At 47.4% G+C, this 19225-nt stretch overlaps 1 protein-coding gene across 11 annotated transcripts in view; it reads left to right on the top strand.

The window, feature by feature from the left end:
- The first annotated feature begins 4650 nt into the window (after positions 1–4650).
- GABRA5 (gamma-aminobutyric acid type A receptor subunit alpha5) overlaps positions 4651–19225 on the top strand; it is a 58776-nt gene continuing 44201 nt past the window's right edge. For 4 of the 11 annotated variants that reach the window (XM_072849629.1, XM_072849628.1, XM_072849619.1 and 1 more), the window contains exons 1-6: positions 5067–5186; positions 5859–5913; positions 6516–6668; positions 14935–15056; positions 16899–16966; positions 17080–17300. In XM_072849629.1, the coding sequence (XP_072705730.1) occupies positions 6583–6668; positions 14935–15056; positions 16899–16966; positions 17080–17300 (497 nt within the window). In that variant the 5' untranslated portion in view covers positions 5067–5186; positions 5859–5913; positions 6516–6582. Of the gene's footprint in view, positions 4671–5066; positions 5187–5428; positions 5568–5858; positions 5918–6515; positions 6669–14934; positions 15057–16898; positions 16967–17079; positions 17301–19225 lie in introns of those variants that run through there. The other 7 variants (XM_072849620.1, XM_072849621.1, XM_072849624.1 and 4 more) reach the window with 7 other exon arrangements.

The raw sequence follows: 19225 nt of genomic DNA, 5'->3' as shown, positions 1-19225 counted from the left end.
ACAAGGTGGGTTTGGGGAAAAGGATGGAGCCCCTTTATCTGTCTTTATTCAGAAAGACAGGGACATCAATGTAAGCAAAAGACAATGTTTGCTTTAATGCTCTAATCTGAGGATTTAAAATATTGCAGTAAACTGAAAAATGTTGAAAATGTTCTCCGCTCCTTCGGGGAGGTGGGGGAGGTATCTCTAGCTATCATTTCCCTGGTCTAATGGGGCAAAGTGTCTAATACAGATCCAAACTCATTTCTATTTCCTGCCAGCCACTTTTGAGAAATAGGGCTGCCAGCACCTGAGGCTCTCATCTCGGAGTAGGGACCTCTGTAAGGTGCCTAGAGTGGTTTCCAGAAACACGGTGAAGCTTAGGGCATGCTATAAATCCATGACAGCAGTGTTCAGGCATACCCTCAACGTTCGCTCAGCTGTTCATCTAACATGTGGAAACGGACTGAAGCATAACAGATAGGATAAACCGCCAAACAGAAAAAGTAGCCTTTCGTTCATTACTAAACTGAATGTGTGCAGAAAGCAACCTGCTCAGGATTAGCTTCGGATGAAGTTTTTAGACCTTTGAACCTGCAGATTTGGGAATCACAACAAATAGAATGCAGAAGCATCCGTGTCGCTTGCTAAAGATGTTGCTTCTCAGAACCAGCTGGAGTTTTGCTGGGACAGAGCAGGCGGTCACCTGCCTCTCTCTCCCAGTGGCACCACTGATCTATTCTGTGTCACACAATAAGGGACCAACTCTCTGAGCAATTCTTCCCAACGCTACTTTGTCCCCAGCCGCCTTTCACAAAGCTCCGTTAAGCGCTCTCTATTGCCACCGGGTCGCACAAAACAAACCATCAAAACACCAGGTCCTAAAAGCAGCCCTGTCTGCAGCGTGGCCTGTCAGACAGGTGAAATGCAGGTCACTGGGCGTGTTTTATGGGTGTCCACGACATCGTAGAGTGGGCATGCATGAGGGAAAGAAAAGGCTTTTCATATCCCTCCTTATCATTCAGAAATACACCAGACGCTTCGAAGTCTATCACACTCCAATACCTCTCACATCAGCAAGGTTATTTGTATCAATACACTACCAGGTACAGTTGTGAAACAGTGTGGGAAAGGTAATACAGAGTTTCACAGGATGACACGGTTTCCATAGCTTAAAGGATCACAGGATAGCTGAGGCTGGAAGGCACCTCTGGAGATCAGCCGGTCCCACCACCTCCTGAAGCAGGGTCAGCTACAGCAGGTTTCCCAGGATCATTCCCCTTCAGGTTTTGAGTATCTCCACAGACGAAGACTTCACAGCCTCTCTGGGCAACCTGTTCCTACGTTTGACCACCCTCAAAGTAAAAACCTGTTTTCTTGTGTGGAATTTAATGTTTGTGTGGAATTTAATGGAATTTAATGTTTTTTAATTTATGCCCACTGCCCCTTGTCCTGTCAGTGGGTAGCGCTAAGCAGTGCCTGGCTCCCTCTTCTTCATTCCCCCCTCCCATCAGGTAAGATCTCCCCTGAGCCTTCTTTTCTCCAGGTTGAACAGTCCCAGCTCTCTCAGCCTCTCCTCATAGGAGAGATGCGCCAGTCCTTTAATAATATTCTTGGCCCTTTGCTGGACTTTCCCCAGTATGTCCATGCCTCTCTCATATTGGGGAGCCCAAAGCTGGACCAGGTGTGTCTCACCAGGGCTGAGTAGAAGCCTCTTGACTGTCACCTCTACAAACACTGAGAGAGAAGGGAGTGGAAATGAGAATTTCACCCTTTGTTCAGATCCAGTCTCTGTTGAGAGTGGTCAAGCTGGTGTTAGCTGATGGTTAGGGATTCGTGCAGCGACCGATGAATTTGGACTGCTCTCTATTGGAAAAGGATTTGTGTCACCAAAATCACTGTCCCAAGTGCTGCCTTTTGCAGAGTCCTAGCTAGGAGGACAAGGGCAGAAGATTTCACAAAAACAGGCAATCCTCTCCACCTAGATGTCAGAAGTTAAATGTTTTGGCAGAAGAGAATGCCTTGAAGAGCCAGTGCTTGGGTCAATACCCACAGCACATCACACCTCCACGCAACTTCATGAGCTTTCTGTAGCTCTTTTGGGAGAAGAAGGAACGGCTTGATCAATGACAGAGACGCCCTTGGCTGCTGGAGAAGCAGGCCATTTTCCAACACAGAGTGTCACGGTGTTAGGACTTGGAGTGCATTTCCCAGGGACCTCCCAAGCGTGTAAGTACTCACACATGCCATGGTAAAAATCACAGCCCAATTTGCCTGTACTATTGTTTCAGTCCCGTGTAGAGGATGATCTAGCTCAAATGAATTTATCTCTGCAAATAAGTGACATTACTTAATGAAGTGGGGAGGAGAAATGTCAGAGAGGGACCATGCAAAACCTCCCAAATATGAAATGGCTTCTAGTAGGCTGTGTTGGCTTTCGCTAAACACCAGCACAGAAAACAACCAACCAACCAAAACGTTTCCTAGACCACAATGAAAAGCAATCGTTTCGCATACTAAATTCAACACATCCTTTAAAACCGAACAAGGAGGCTAAGAGTCCAAGTAGGGTAAGCGTGAAGCACAAGGGGGTGCCTGAACAAACACGCAGCGGAGGACACGTACAATACAGCGCTCTCTGTTGCTTGCTGTAACTCCGCTGTGAGAGGTCAAAGCCACCATCCTGCAGGGTTCCAAATCTGAAAACCTACGCAATTAATGTCTGACAAGCTCTCAAGAAAGCACCTTTGCCCGGGAGTTAATGCCTCGCATTACAAACAACACGTTTCAGGCACATTGCGTCATTAGCTATAATTAGCCAGCAAACAGAGCGGGATCGGTATTGCACCACACAGACAGGGCTACAGGAAGGCAACAACCCGACGCTGCCGTTAGGGTCCCTCAGCTGCGCTTCCCCGCGGCTATAACGGCCACCAGCGACGCCTAAGCCACCTTTTCCTGCCAGCCGCTTGCTTCTCCCTGCACTTGCGGCGCCGCCCAGCACGCCGCGGCTTCCCAGCGGCGTTTCCGGGCGGCCTCTTCGGCAAACGACCGCCCGGGCCCGCCGGCCCCGCGCCGCTGCCGCCGGGGCCCGGGGCTGCCGCGGGCCTCGGGCGCCACCGCCCGCCGGGCGCCGGGGGCGCTGCCCGCGCCGGGGCTGCGTGGAGCTGTGCTGCCCCCTGGCGGCGGCGGCGCACACTGCGGCCCGCGGCCCAGGTCGCCCACCCGGGTGGCGGTGGCCCCGCGGGAGGGGCCGGTGGGGCTCCGCGCGGCGTGGGCGCAGGGCGGCGTTTGTCACGGCCAGCGCGGCTTTCTGCGTGACACGGGTGTTGATCAGCTCGCCGGTCCGCCAAGCACGGCGCTTTCTCGCTTATTTTTTTCCTTTTTCTTCCGGCTTTTCTGTACCGTTTTCTTGCTGTTCCGCTTCCCCGAGTCTTACGTGCTTTCTCCCGCTGGTGCTGTGAAGCGGAGCCGAAGCAGATGGCTTCGCGGAGAAGATGTAGCGAGTCAGAGGCATCAAGGCCGGTTCTGCTCGCCGGAGAGCTGGAGCGGGCAGCCCAAGAGCGCGCAGCTCTCACCCGGTCGCGGGGAAAGTCTAGGCCAATACATCTCCGGCTTGCTTTTGTAAGATTATTTAAAGATCACATATTTTTACAACATCACCTATACGGATGTATGAATAGTTCCTACTAGGAATCAAAGCACTGTAAAAAATCTGATTTAAACACTCCTAAGCAAGAACATTATCATGAGAAACTACTGGTGCTTCATACTACTTTACGCAGATATTTTTAAGCACCGGGAAAGCTATTCTGATAGCAACATTCATTCACAACTTCATATTTATTGAAGTCACTAAGGAACAACGAGGAACAACATATGTCATTGGCTCTGTGTTTAAGATCATAAATCATTGCTGGAAAAGCCGAACGCAGCTAAGCACCACATATAACAAAAAAAAGAGGAAAATTTAAATTCATAAGGACCAGTTTTCAATTCAAACCGTGCGGACCGTGAACTAGGCACGCGTATGGCAGCACCCTCTATGGCAATGAGCTACAGAATCAATATCGATTTCAGTGGAGGGATTAATTTCCTAGAGCTTTTTTATGGATATAGGGAAAAGACAAATGCTTCATTGATCCATAATGTTGCCTGAAAGACAGACATTACCTCATTAGATCTGCTAATTTAATAACTGAGTTTGGAGTATTATTTCGAAGTATGGTCACAGCAGTATATATTGAAATCATATTTATCACGTGTAATGTGCGCGTGTTACAAAATGTTGCATGCATCTCAAGGAATCCACAGGAACTGGGACTATGCAACGCTCATTTCATCTTTTGGGTAGTTCTAAACGCACCAATCCTTCCACACCTGCAAGCAGTACATAATATATGTGACTTGGACGCGTAGCAAGCGTAACGCTCCCTATATTGAGGTTGCGAAACCGTGCATCCATTTTTCTGGAATAACACTACATCGAGTCACAAGGAAACCTCGAAGTTATCGCAGGCCTCCCGAAATTTTTAATACCGATAAAAGCCGTGGATGTCTAATAATGAGGATGTATAAAGAGTTAACGTTGCGGGTTAAATCCCTGCTTCAGCATTGAAGAGTTACGATGGTTTAGATCAGGTCCGTTGGCTGCAGAAGAGGACTACAGATACAGATCTATGTGTGTACGGGTGTGTATATGTGTGTATGCTTACATGCGTGTGTGTAAGGAGTCTACATACCGGCAAGCCTCACCCGCTGTCGGGGATGGCCCTGCCCCACGCTTACACGACACCTGCACGGCCGGGCTGGGGCAGGGGCTCTCCCCGCGGAGGGTCGGTGCCGGCCGGGCTCGCCCAGGACGCTGCCCCGGGGCGGGGGGCCGGCGGGGCTTGCTCCCGGGAGGCCGGGGCGGGGAGCCGGGGAGCCGCAGGACCCTCCCGGCGCTCCGGCGGGGCCGGGCGCGGCCCCTCCCGGGGGGCTCCGCGCTGGGGTCCCCGAGGGGCGGGCGCGCCCCGCGCACCGACCCGCGCTCCCGGCCGCGGGCTCGGCGCGGAGGCGGCGCGGGCGCGGGCGCGGCGCTGCGGCGGGGCCGCGCCTGCCAGCGGCGGGGAGGCAGCGCCGGCGCTCCCGCACCGCTCCCGCTGCCGCTCCGCAACTTTCGGGCGAACACCGCCCCCTCGCCCTCGTCCCCCCGCCGGCGGCTGGTAAGCGCCGGGCTCCCGCGCCCGGCCGGGCCGGTGGAGGGCGGCGGGGAGCCCTGCCCGCACCCCCCCGGGCGGCCGCCGCTGCGCCCCGCGCCGCGCACATGGCCGCGGGAAACTTTGGCGGGCGGGCGGGGTGGGGGCACGCCCGGGGGCGCCGCGGGGGTGGGAGGGGAGGGAGGGAGGGAAGGGGCGGCGGAGCCGGCGCGGGCGGGCGGGTGTCGCCCTCCGCGGAGCGGTGCGGAGCGGTGCGGAGCGCCCCGGGGCGCAGTGCGCGGGCGGCGGCGGAGGGGAGCGCAGCGGAGCGGGCGGCGGTCGCCGGGCAGGTGCGGACGGGCCGGGGCTGCGCGGGTGCGGAAGGGAGCGGCGGCCCCGCAGTGCCCGGTGCGGAGCGGCGCGGAGCGAGCGGCACCCGCCGCGGGGCAGAGCGGGCCGGGCGGGGGGAGCCCCGGGGGGCGGCTTGTGGTTTGGGCTTTTCGCCTTGCTGCGCCGGCGGGGCGGGGAGAGTAAGTTGCCGAGCGGTGTAGCGCGGGGGGCACAGGGTTCAGGTGGAAAATCCAGGCAGCTCCCCTCTGGGCGTGTTTTGGGGAGTTGTTTTGGGGGTTTTGTTGGTTTTGGTTTTGGGGGGTGGTTTTTTTTTTGGTTTTTGGTTTTTGCTTTTTGCTTTTCTAATAGGGCACGGAGGAAAACGTTAGCGCACAATGCTGAAATTGGTGATCTGGTCGCTGAGGCAGGTATCCGAAAAGCGGCAGTCGCAGGAGCAGCTACATTACTGTCATTCTTCGTGCTAGCGTGAGGTTTATGTGCCTTTGCGAGGAAGGTCACTTTTTACCCCCCCATCATCCCACCCTCTTTTTGCTAAGCCGTGCATCAGCAGCGTCAATTCCAAGAAGCAGTAGGTGTTTCTTGGCATTTCAACTGGGATTTTGGAAAGGGAAGCCGGGTATTTAATGGGAAAAAATTGCGATGGAAGGAAAGGATGCGGAGGCTGCACACAGCCCTGGGTTTGCAGGCGTGTGGAAGTTGTCGAAATAGGTAAAGGGTCGAAATTGGCATTTGGAAAATGGTGACTATTTCTTTAGTTACTTATGTGACGGACGAATATAAGGGAAAACTGGGCCACTAAGAATTTTTCCTGTGTTGCAGTTTGCTGTCAGCAGAAGGTAAAACATGTCCTTGAAGATATACAATTTTACATAAACAGCTGATGTTTACATAAGCCTAGATAAGTTTGTGAAAAACACAAGATACCAGAAGATGTGGTGTTAGCTGAACTCGGCTATCCTGCTGTTTGTCCGCGTAATAATTTATCTTTTTTTTGTATCATTGCAGCGTAAGAACAAAGTGAGCAGCTGCACCTTTACCAAAGCAACCACCTGCGTTCCTTCTCTCCTCTGGAATGGACAATGGGATGGTCTCTGGCTTTATCATGATCAAAAACTTCTTCCTCTTCTGCGTTTCCATGAGTTTAGCCAGCCACTTTGGGTGAGTTGCCAATTGCGTTTGAATTTTTGCTGTGGTTTTTTTAAGGAAATGAAAAACCTTGGCTCCGTGTGGTGCGGAGCAGCCGAACAAAACCAGCGGGCTTTGCATTTCATCTTAAGGTGCTGGTGTCAGGGGAAAGGGAGCGATTTGCTTTCCTGCTCAAATTTACTGTCTCCTATCAGTTCTTTACGCCCGTAATGCTCTTACGGGAAGGCTTGGGGGGCTCGGGGAGCTCAGACCAGGCCCACAGCTGCTGAGTGCTCTGACCTGGGCATAGCACAGCCGGGGGCTGCAGTGCTCCCGGCCCCGTGGCTGCGACGAGGGGGGCTTGCACCTTCCCTCTCACCTGGTGGGTGCAGGCTATAGGCAGTAGTGCAAGACTGCAACAGCAGGACTCGGTGCATGCTGCTAGCTGGTACAGGCTTTCCTAGCGAGTAAGCTAAGATCGTGACTGCTCAGAATGATGGCTGAGTTTGAAACTTGCTAGAATATTTAGAAATTGTGTTTCCCTGAAGCATATAGCAAGGAATCCTGTTTCCTTATTTTTGCTTTTGACTCTTTCCTGACGGTGATATTCTGAAAACTGTATTGAAGAAATACTCCTACTATAGCTCTTAGAAAAAAAAAACACAACCAAAAAACAAAACCAAGAACAAACAGAAAACCCCTATTTATATGGGGTTTTTCCTAAGGCCAGAGATCTTAAGAACTTTCCAAAATCAGGCTATGCAATGGAGTCTAGAAAAAGCATTTCGCAAGTGCTCTGGAAACGTAGGTTGATTCTTCTTTGTGGAGGAGAACAATTATTTATGATTTCACCAGAAAAAAATGAATCCTCCCAACGTGCTGATTCACAAGCACACCCATCAATTCCTTGCTATAAGAAGATACAAAATGGAGATGCAAATCAGTTTCTGATTTCAAGCAAAGTGATTTTTTCCAGATTGGAACTAGGAAAAAGACCAAACTTTGAGTGATGACTGTCTATGCTGTAAGCAAAACTTAGCCCTGTCTCCAGCGTGTGTCCTATGTAGGCAGGTGGAAGCCTGTGACCACAGTGGCGTATACAAATGGTTGTAGAACTGCACACTACAAAGGATGCAAAGAGCTGCACACTGATTTATTCACCTTGGAAAAACTTGGCCCTGCTTTCACTGTGGTCTAGGGCAAAACTCGCCCTGAACTTTGTGACAGAAATGAAGAGGGCACAGGTAGTGTGGGACTGGTTTTAAACTTGCCTTGACGTGGTTGTACTTTGACAAAGTATTACCACACTGAGAAGATCTTGAGGACTATAACCTTAAGTCCTCCCTGATTGTCCATCATCCCTGCAGAAGGCAGCACATTGCAATAACTGAGCATGACCTGTTTGGTGTGGGGTCTGTTAACTCCTCCAACAGAAGAACAGACAGGTGAGGCTGCAGAAAAAGAGGCTTTAACTCTCCCTTTCGACTCCAAAGCAAATACTGAATCTAAGTCCCAGGAAGGAATTGGTGTGACCTGTAACCTGGCAGATAATCGGAACAGGACAGTTAGGGGAAACTAGGACATGTGTTTTCTGTGAGTTACTCAAAAAGCTCCTGTGCACTAAAATGAGATCATCACGTAACCTCCCCCCCATTTCTGATCTAGTAATTTTAGTCTGGGCCTGCAGAGATAAGCAGCTCCAATTCGCTGCACCATTCACACGCTGCCTTAGGGCTGAATTTTGACCCTGCTCAAAAGACAGAAGATGCTCCAGCGCTTCTGTTTCAGAGGCAGAAGCAGTTTCAGAATGTAATTTGCTAAGTGCTTTGGGACTGACTCTTCAGGACAGAATGGTACAATTTACATGTAGGCTGGTATATTAACTGCAAGAATCTACTACTGATAATACTTGCTGTTGCTACCAGGTTCTTCTTTATTAGCTTCATCCATGTTCGGACTGCACTGTTACATTGCAGTGCATTTTGCAATGTGCTAGTTAAAAGTGATTGGTCAAATGAGCAGAAATTAAACAGCAAAATATAGTAGGACATTACAGATGAAGGCAGAGATTTTTCTACCATTCTCCATAGTCATTCCATATTTATATTAAATCATAAATACAGTTTTTGCTGACATAGCCAAAGCCACCTTGGGGGATTTTGATGCACAATGCCTGGTAAAATAAACAGGAATTATGTATCTCAGTCTCCTAGGCTACTTCAGAAATCTCAGCAAAAGTCTGTGATTAATGTTTAACATAAATGTGGAATGACTATCGAGAGTTATCCACATCAATAGGCAGTAGAGAAGGACTGTAGGCATAGTTGGTAGAAGTTATTTTAAGAAAAATCACTGAATTAAAATTCAAAGATATAGATGAAACAAGAATAGGATGCCAGGCCCCTCACAGTTGTTGGTGTAACAGTTTTATGAGTCTACTTCTGCAGAAACAGTCCAGCACGAGTCAAGGCTTTTTCAAGCTTGCTTGAATTCAGCCTTGAGTTGTATAATGCTCTAACGAGTTAAGGTATTTTACTGAAGCATTTCAAGATAGTTCACAATTGTCTTGAAAGTCAACATTAATAATAGAGCTAGAGAATAATTAAAAGTCAAATATAACCGTGAAGAGTGTTTCCAGGTGAGACAAGAGGCTGATTCCTCCCATTTGTTCTATGTGAAGGATTGCGCTGAATTCAGTCTCGGTTTCATGAGTGCAAGGCCCACAGGGTCAGGCTGACAAAACCAAGCAGAAGGTGGGTGCTCTCCTGGCAGGGTGTCAGTGGAAACACAAAATAATTCGGACTCTGCTCCCTTCAGGCTGATGCCTGCAAGAGCGATGCTGTGAGGCTGAGCGCATCAGTTGGGGAAGGAAATCAATGTAGGCAGGGTCCTGTCCTGCCAGACTCCGCGGGTGCCGTGGCACTGCCCAGCATCTTGCACTTTCTAGCCCTCGGGGAGCCCGCGCAGTTGCAGCCCTGCGAGGGCCGGTGCGATGGGTGACTGCCTGCACCGAGATCTCCCTGAGATGAGGTAGCACGTGGTCGGCCCCATGCCAGCCAAACTTACTGTGTCCTGACTCTTTTTTGCAAGCCCCAGACTGTCCACAGGGACATCTCTGGGGACGTGCTGGTGACGCACAGTCCCTGTACATTTGCATTTTAGATGTGCCATTTCAGAAAACTGTCCGAGAGCCAAAACCAATGGGGACGGATGTTGTTGGTGTAACCACAGTTTAGTTGCCATCTGCTAATAATATTTATAATAGTAGAAACACGGAAAACAGAAGATCTCAATTAAATGTAGCCAACGCAAGACTTCTCTGTACACTGTAAGAATTCAGTCTGTGGCATGTCTGTAGTTTCACATACTTTTCCACTAGCTCACAGTCCTTATCACTAACACCATAATCCTGCTATTTAGGCTAAACATACCTCTCCTTCAGGCTGTTATTTCAAGTTAGTCTCTGCAACCCTAAGCAGTTAGTTCTGCTGGGTTATCCCTTTCCAAGTACTTGCAGATGCTAGGGAGTTCTTCCTCATATTTTTAAGACTAATGTCAGAATTATCATATGCTTATGCAGTCATGCTTATCTGTTTATTTTTTTTTTATTCTGTTTTCCTTTCCTTCTCCATGTCTCCAGATAGCTTTTTGAACCTGTTAGACGATTTTAATAATTGGAAAACTAAGTGGGTACCTAGAACTGCTTGGAGGAGGCAGACAGACGTCAGTCAATCCCTCTGCTGAACAGAAAGCTACGGCTTCAGCATCTCTGTTTCGCTTGGCCTGTCGGCTGGCCAAATAGCAGGCGCATACCTGCAGGCCATCCAGCACATGCTTGGTGCGGGATCAGGCCTGGCACGCTTTGCCTCCCAGTGAAGCTGCAGGTCGGTGACTTGGGGAGCTGAGAGTACTGGGAGGTGTTTAACTACTGGGAGAAATTCAGGATATTGAAAGGGGCGTTAAGGTGCAAGGGGGTGAGGACGATAAGACGTCGCCCTGTGAAAAACAAGCTTTCATTGCACTGCTCACAAATTGCTCGTTTCCAGAAGGTAGTAAAATACTGTTCTTGCTAAATAAAAGAATTAAATTATTCTTTAAGGATCTGCCAAGACCATTAAAGTTTCATTATTTTCAGTCAGTCCTCTACCCTATCCTAATCATGTGGAAGAATTGAATCTTCATTGCACAAATTCACAAAATACCAGCATTTTCATACCTCAAGAATCTGCAAGAAAAGGATGGTAAGAAGCTAACTTAGAAAAGTAAATCCTTTCATGTCTGGCCAGCTGACAGCACCCAAAAATGTGAAAGTGCATTCTCCGCTGTCTTTTCCACAAAGTATTAATTTGTCTGAAGTTCTGGTATAATTCCAGTCCTATTACAGCAAGCTATTGGAAACTCAACTCTTAAAAGAGAGAGAAAAAAAAATACAACTTTCAGTCACAAAATACTCCTCAGTTATTTTTCCAGTGTCTCTTGCCTTTTTTTTTTTTTTTAAGTTTTGGGAAAATCATGAAATATCTACCATATGTTTTCCTCTTATTACAACTAAGCTATGAATAGTACCTGTCATGATTTTGACTAGATGGCAAAAAAGACAGTGATGTTTAAAATGATCAACTCCTCGGAAGAGGTATCTGAGAATCTTTAGAGAGTTATTACATTTTACACTGATGGGCCCCTTCTGTGGCTTCTGATTTTTTCAGTCACCCTGAAATTGCAATATTAAATAAATGTGATGAGAAGTATTCCTGGTTGGTTTAGTTTATGTTCAGTAATGAGCTTTAAATGTAATTATCTTTGAATTTTCTTAGCATTTTCCTAAGGTTCTTTTCTAGGTTTATTTTTATCCATAACTGAAAATGTCTGCTATAAAAACATTTTTGGTTGCAGAGAGGCAATAATGTGCTTACTTACTAATATCTTGAGAAAACCTAACCTTTAGCTGTGTGGAACTAATTTAGGATATCACCTGTTTTCTCACTATTCATAGAGCTATAGTATCTAATATATGCACGTAACTTTGCAAGTACAGTTTAAAGGTCTCATGTCATAACAGACAACCTCAGCACTTACTCCAAAACGTGAGTTGCTATTTCACCTGCAATCTCAAAAATATAAATTAAACGCTAACTTTTCTGTGAAAGAAAAAGTATAGTTTGCGTTAATGGCAAACAGGAATCCATCTACAAATGCAACTTCACATGATACTGACATTTCTCCGAAATTCAGCATCAGATGCCTTCTTTTTCGGGTGAAGCGATCTGCCAAATCTAAATTGGATTGCAGTTTTGCAGATGAAGTGCAGACTTTTTATGAATCTTCACCCGAGTTGTTTCTCCATCTTTTTCATCTATTAATTAGCTTTTCTTGTGGAGATATAAAAGTATTTCAGCATTTGAGGTATGTATACTGTTCTTGTGAAAGTTGTACGTAGCTGAGATAGAAGGAAGCAGCATCAATTACTCTTGTTAGATTCAGTTATGAGAACTAAGTATATTTTGTCCCATCCCCAAAAATAGTTCAATGGAAGTCTTCCCTCTGAGTTCAATTGGCTTTGAATTCAGCCATAAGCACTAAAAATAACAAGCTTTTTCAAGAGCAGAGAAACTAGTGAAGCTTTGTATCCTGTGCCCCCAGCACCGTACCTTTGCAATAATCCTGGCTCCGCATTTGGCATCCCTTGTTCCTGTCTCCCATTGCAACAGCTACATTTTACCTCTGTGGTCCTTTTCTCCCAGGATCTTTCCTAATCACCCTGCAAGTCTCCTCTATATCTCTTAATTAGCAGAGAGGAGGTGGGCTGGTTTTGCTGAGGCTGTTTCTGAGCTACATGCGTGCTGACTGGCCCAGTCAGCGAGCCAGAGGGAATAGATGACTGCTGACCTCACATTTTTACTTAATGAGGCACTAATTTAGATCGCTCTCCCTTGTCTAGTCTCTGCTTCTCATGAAACTTGTAGGAATGAGATGAAGTTTGATCTCTCTGCTTCTTTGTCAGATGCATTGGAAAATGAAAACGGGTTCCTACATTGATACGGTGTAGCAGGCAGACAGCATGATGCGTATCTCTTTCTTATGAAAAAAAGAAGCTAAAATAAATGAGAAAAGTTTCAAATAGTATTCTAGGATTTTACCAAAGCGTTAGTTATTGTCGCTGCATATGAAGAACCTCTGCAACTTCTGTCTCCTGTTTGTATTCGTTAGGCTGCTGCTTGTAAACATTCACCTTTACGTGGTGAATCCCTTTGATTACGATTGACAAAAAAGTATACAGTGTTTTGTCTTCAATGGTCTGGCATGCAATGACGTCTAATGTTTCTGTAATCAATTTGCATCTGCTGGATTAACTGTCTTTCATTATAGTCAAACATATCCGCGATGTTGTCCGCCTCAGTTACTCACTAGAAGTTGTGGTCACAGCATAGCAAACAGAATTAATTTGGTCTTTTGACCATGGAGAGATGGGATGGCCTGAAAAATGGGTGAGATTTGCGGCTATGCCTCCACCTGCAGCAAAGGGGAGCTCCTTGGTGGCCTTGGGCTCTCCAGTGTTGAGCTTGTTGAGGGTTGCAGCAGTGCCGATGGCCCTCGGGCCGCACGGAGCCTCCTCGGCCAGGCGTTTGTACGTGCTTCGGTGTTCCTGGGGATCGGACCCGTGCTCCCACCGCGTGGCCTCACTCCCCTTTCCTGAGAGGCTTTGCAATCCTTTCCTTTTCCAGCAGAAGCACACAAGCTGTAAAGGGAACAGGCGTAGGACTGGTCTGTGAGGGGCTACGTGGCCACCAGCAGCTCTTCCTGAGCCAGGTCTTGTGTCACTAAAACTTCCAGACCCATTACAGGGGTGTCGGTGAGGTCCCATTAGTGTAAACCTTGTGCAGGTAAAACCAGGTTGAGGTCCCTTGTCTTTCTTTGTATAAATCCTGTTTTGTTAGGTAAGCCTAACGCATATGTTACAAGCATTCTGCAAGGCAAGCTGTTCAGAGGGATGCTTTGAGGTTCTCTGTTTATTTACTGCTTTATTTCCCTGGGGACTGGTAGTAAATAAACATGGATTTTTTCATTTTTTTATCTCTGGGTGACTGGCTTACGTTGAGTTCAGGTTGTTGGAGTGTAAGTGATTCCTGTCTGCTGGCAGTGTGCATGAGGCAGGGTACGGTTCCTAGTGGGGTGATGTGCCCTGTCGCAGCTGGAACATTTGTTGGCGATTTCAGCAGAGACTGAAACTTGAAAAAGCACTGAGTGTGAGCAAACTTGCTGGCTTAAGAGGTGCTCATTGCTTGCTGCAGGTGAAGCATGCTTATGGATAAACTTAGGTGTCTGTTCCTTAGGTAAGCAAAGGCATTAATAGGCAGAGGATTCTCCTAAGCATCTTTAAATGAAAATCAAATGGACTTAAAAATGCAAGTTATAGTTGTGCTGCGAGCTGTGAGCAGCTTCCTAGGTCTGAGCCATGGATAAAATGATGAAATAAAAAAAAGTTCAGAATAAAAACAAATCTCGCCCAAAAGATATGGAATGAGGCCCACTACACATTGCTGTTATTTGCATACTACAAGGGAGGACTAATTTATGCAAAAGAGAGAGGAGGAATGAAGAACTGTGTTTTCTGTACCGCAGTATGTTTTTTCAGATACCCCAGTGATCTGGGGTGGGATTTTTGAATGCAATGGGAGTTCGTTATCCTCAAATAAGGTTAGAGTTCATCCTTTGCTCTGGCAATAAATTACTTAAACTGTGGAAATTAGAAGCTGTTTGGCATGTAAGGATTAAAGAGTACCTTCAGGCAGACGTGAAGGAGTGTCCCCAGGCAAACCCGTGCTACTCGTGCATCTCCCCTGCCAGCTGATGCAGTTCCGAAAGACTGGAGAGCTAACTCGGGCAAAAAACCAGTAACAGCTTTTGCTGGCCCTGTGAGCTGACCTTGCTCCCTGCAGGGGATGGAGACATGCCAGCTCTGGGGAGGTGGTAGGGCTGAGGTGGGGCAGGGCAGCGTGGGGGACAGAGATCTCCCTGTGCATTTCGGCAAGAGGGTCAGTGGGCTCAGACGTCCCCCGATGCAGCACCCCAGGGCTGTACCTCCATGGCATGGGTCCTTCCTTGGGTCCTCCTCCTCCAGGGAGAGCTATTTATGATTGCTTATAGCAGTGATGAAATCGCTGCAGCTCCCTGTGCCGCTCAGCTGGAGTGGCAGGAGAGGGCAGAGGCTCGGAGGCTCCGTCGCAAAGTTCCCTGGAGACTGAAGCCCCTTGAGCCTGGCATGGCTTTTGACGTGTTTCTTTTTGTTTGCATAAAATAGCTTCTCGCAAATGCCAACAGCATCGGGAAAAGAGGACGCCAATGATAACATCACAATATTCACCAGGATCTTGGACGGTCTGCTGGACGGCTACGACAACCGACTGCGCCCAGGACTGGGAGGTAGGATAACGCGTTCGCTGTGGCCAGTCCCCTGCTATGTGGGACCATCGTCTACATGATGCCCTCCGAATGGGTACCTGCTCTCAGCACGGGCCTCGACAAGAGAGTTGTGTTTCATTAGCTAAACGAAGCCCAGAAAGTAGATTTGTCTCCTGGCAAACAAGGCACAATGCAAAGGTCACTGAAAGTTGTCTTCTTTCAGTCATTGAGGTCATCTGAGGTTGGGTTAGGAGAGCACGTGTGATGCACTTTTTCTGTAATTGAATACAGTTTGGGTTTCTTTTCTTTCTGGTACTCCCTAAGGTGAGCGAGACAGCGTGGTAGCATGTTGCTGCGAGGTTCCCTCACTGGTCAGCATGTATAAAATTATGCTGGTGATAAAAATCTCTGTTAAAAACAGACCCCCAAACCAGCCATTTTTAGACAGCTACAGCAAATCTGTATTGATATGTCATTTTGATAACCTCTACAGCAGCTATTTTAAAACCATAACATGTGAATAGTTGTTTGCCATCCTAACCTTGTTGAGCCCTCCTTCAGCTCTCTATCCCCCAGATTTCTCTCATCTTCTACCCATGTGTAAACCATCTGTTATGTTTCTTCCTGGCCCTTTTTTAATCTGGCTACCCCCACCCCTTCCTCTTGTGAGACCAACACATTGCTTTCATCCCTTTCTCTCCTTCTCCTCTCACTTTACACAGAGATGCTTGAAAATAGGGCTCGATGCTCCTATCTTATGTAACGAACTTCTGAAATTTCTGCCCTTAAATTAAATTAGTCCTGGATTTGAAAAGATGCCAGAAGGACTTAGAGTCTTGAGGGTAGAATTAATTTCACCTAACTTTGGACATCTATAATATAGATGTCTGAAATTGGGCAGATCACCCAAGCCAGCGGAGGGGAATAGGTCCTTCCAAGATACACTTCATCTCATCCTATAGTAGGTATCAAATGTGTGCCAGCAATGTGCACTCACAGCCCAGAACACCAGTCGCATCCTGGGCTCCATCAAAAGCAGCTTGGCCAGCAGGTCGAGGGAGGTGATTCTCCCCCTCTGCTCTGCTCTTGTGAGTACAGCGTTCAGCTCTGGGGCCTCCAGCATAAGAAAGACATGGACCTGCTCAAGTGGGTCCAGAGGAGGTCCACGAAGAAGATCAGAGGGCTGGAGCACCTCCCCTATGAGGACAGGCTGAGAGAGCTGGTGTTGTTCAGCCTGGAGAAGGCAAGGCTGCAGGGACACCTTATAGCAGCCTGCCAGTACTTAAAGGCAGCCTACAGGAAAGATGGGGCTAGACTCTTTACCAGGGAGTGAAGTGATAGAATGAGGGATAACGGTTTTAAACGGAAAGAGGGTAGATTTAGATTAGATATTAGGAAGAAATGCTTCACTGTGAGGGTGGTGAGGCACTGGAACAGGTTGCCCAGAGAAGTTGTGGATGCCCCCTCCCTGGAAGTGTTCAAGGCCAGGTTGGATGAGGCTTTGAGCAACCTGGTCTAGTGGAAGGTGTCCCTGCCCATGGCAGGGGGGTTGGAACTAGATGATCTTTAAGGTCCCTTCCAACCCAAACTATTCTGTGATTCTGTGATCTATGATCAAAACCTGTCAGGCAGAGGAATTGCACCCTTGAAGGGCCTGTTTCTTTCCACTGATTATAAGAGTGTGGGTTCCCAAAGGTCAATGACTGCATTTGATCAGGGATGAAATTCCTCCTCAAACATCTTCTTAATTTCAAGCTTTTGGGGATTTTTGAGTGATTCAGAAATTGTTAATAGAGAAATGCATCACAAGCGCGTATTTGCATCTCAAAGCAATTACTAATGCAGAGCCTATATTTATTACAGAGAGAATAACTCAGGTGAAAACAGACATCTATGTTACCAGTTTTGGTCCTGTGTCAGACACAGAAATGGTAAGTGCGAGCGCGTGGCTGCCAACTGCATTGTATTTACTTTGCTAAAGTCATTTTTGGAACCATCGCTTCTATTCAGATCCTGCAATACCTCGACTGTTTCTTTGTGCCAGGAATACACCATTGACGTTTTTTTCCGACAAAGCTGGAAAGACGAAAGGCTGCGATTCAAAGGACCTATGCAACGCCTCCCTCTTAACAACCTGCTCGCCAGCAAGATTTGGACCCCGGACACTTTTTTCCACAATGGCAAGAAGTCTATTGCTCACAACATGACAACCCCAAACAAACTTCTGCGCCTGGAGGATGATGGCACTCTGCTGTATACCATGAGGTAATAACTGGGATAGATTTCTTCTGGTGCTGATTCCCAACTAGCTCTGGAAATACTTGTGGGGAGCATCACTTCCCCCACTCCTAGTAGAGCTGGGCAACCAATCTTTCACACATATTTATGTGAATATCAAGAACATTGGAAAACATAATTGCTGCCTACAAGTACCAATTAATTTGTAGCTTCTGAATACTGCTAGTGCTTAAATATTTCCTTTCATTAAATGGAAGGCATATTCTCAACAGATTTGATGATTCAGTTCAGCTTTTTTATGAAGATCTGTTCTCCCTTACTGTTTGTATTTGCAGCTGCAGTGCTGATTGCAGGAGAACTGTCTCCAAGGCCAGAAACTGAGATCTTGTTCTGGGGCAGTACATCTTGAACCCTTGGAGCTTTTATTATTATTTTTTTCTATTTCACTAATAGTGCTAAAAGGCAAATCATCATAGGGAGAAATGAAATAAGCTGAAATAAGCACTGTGAAGCTGCGTTAGCAAGTACTTTCCTGAAAACAAAGCTGGCACATTATATTGGCAGAGAAGCAAATTGGTGTCTCAGATCTTCAGGGTCGTGCTCCTCATCTGATTAGAGGATACTGTCAAGCTTCATCATTGCATAACCTAGATGTAAGATATAATACCAGTGATGTTAGTGGATGTCTGAAATTCTTCTCAGGCCAAATCCCACATCGGTGTACAGCAATTTGCTCAGTAAAGGTAATTAGCCTGTAGTAATTAAGACTGCCATCTATCTTCAACAGGGTTTTCTCCGTGAGTGTAGCCATACGGACAACACTTGAAAAAGAGATGAAAGGAAAAACCTACCGAGCACCAAAGTGTTATTCTGAGCTTTTCACATACGAGCCCAGAGTGGTGCCTGAGACCCAGCAAAGTGCTCTGGAGCCTGAAGTTAGGTGCTGCGAGGCCTGGGTTTTCAGCAGATGTCCCCCAGCGAAGGGAGGGGGAAGCTGAGCTCCCACCAGCGCCAGGTCCCGCTGCAGGGCCAGCTCCACAGGGCAGAGCCAACAGCTGCCCGGTGCCGCATGTTGGGAGGGCGAGCCCCATGCTCACTCCTGGGGCCCAGTGGTTAAGACTTGTTGGGGCTCAAGGGGATTATGCTTTCATACGCAGGCACCTAGAGCTTCCCAGATTTTATTTCAGATGTTTTTGACCTGTTTTATTTATTTATTCCTTTTGACTCTAGCCTTAAATCCCTTCTTCTGAAAGGAAAAGAGATTTAGGAGAAGTAAGGTATCCTTATGTAAGTCCGTACAGCTCTAGACCATCACAGTTGTAACTGCACTAGTGCTAAAAAGACATAGACATGATAGAGGTCATGTTTAAAAGAAGGAAAAAACCCCCTCATTTTCTCTTCTACTACGTGCATTGATGTTCTTACTAGCCCCAAGTTAGTGATCTCTGCAATAATAAACTAAAACAATGTGAGGATACATATACATGCTTAAATGAGTAAAAGTCAGAATAACTATCAGAGAAACTTATTTTCACAAAAATATTTGTAACGCTGGCCTTAAAACCAGTCTCACTGCTGCTAGGACTACACTAGTCCACTCCAGAGACTGCTGCAGAGGCAATTCCCAATTATCTGTGTAAATTACTTGTGTAAGTAAAGTCCAGATCAGGCTTGCAGTCAGCCTGGAGCAAAACATTACGTCGTGTGGTGGATTCACAGCTGGCATGCTATTTCTGTGCAAGCACTGGGTTTTGCAGTATTAAAGAAATGCAGCGAAGCACCGATTCATGAGGCAATGAGCTGAGCCACCCGAGGTAGCGGAGTGAGATGTGGGCAAACGAGACCTAGGTGAGTTCGCCGCTGAATCTGAGTTACTCTGTGGAGGTGCTTCTCCTGTGACTGTGGTAGAGTATTGTCACATTAGGTGCCACAGGCTATAGGTATATTGAGGA

This window comes from Ciconia boyciana, chromosome 1 (assembly GCF_034638445.1).
Source record: "Ciconia boyciana chromosome 1, ASM3463844v1, whole genome shotgun sequence".
Taxonomy (NCBI): Eukaryota; Metazoa; Chordata; class Aves; order Ciconiiformes; family Ciconiidae; genus Ciconia; species Ciconia boyciana.
Note: the sequence above shows the minus strand (reverse complement) of the source record. Positions and strands in the feature narration are given on the sequence as shown.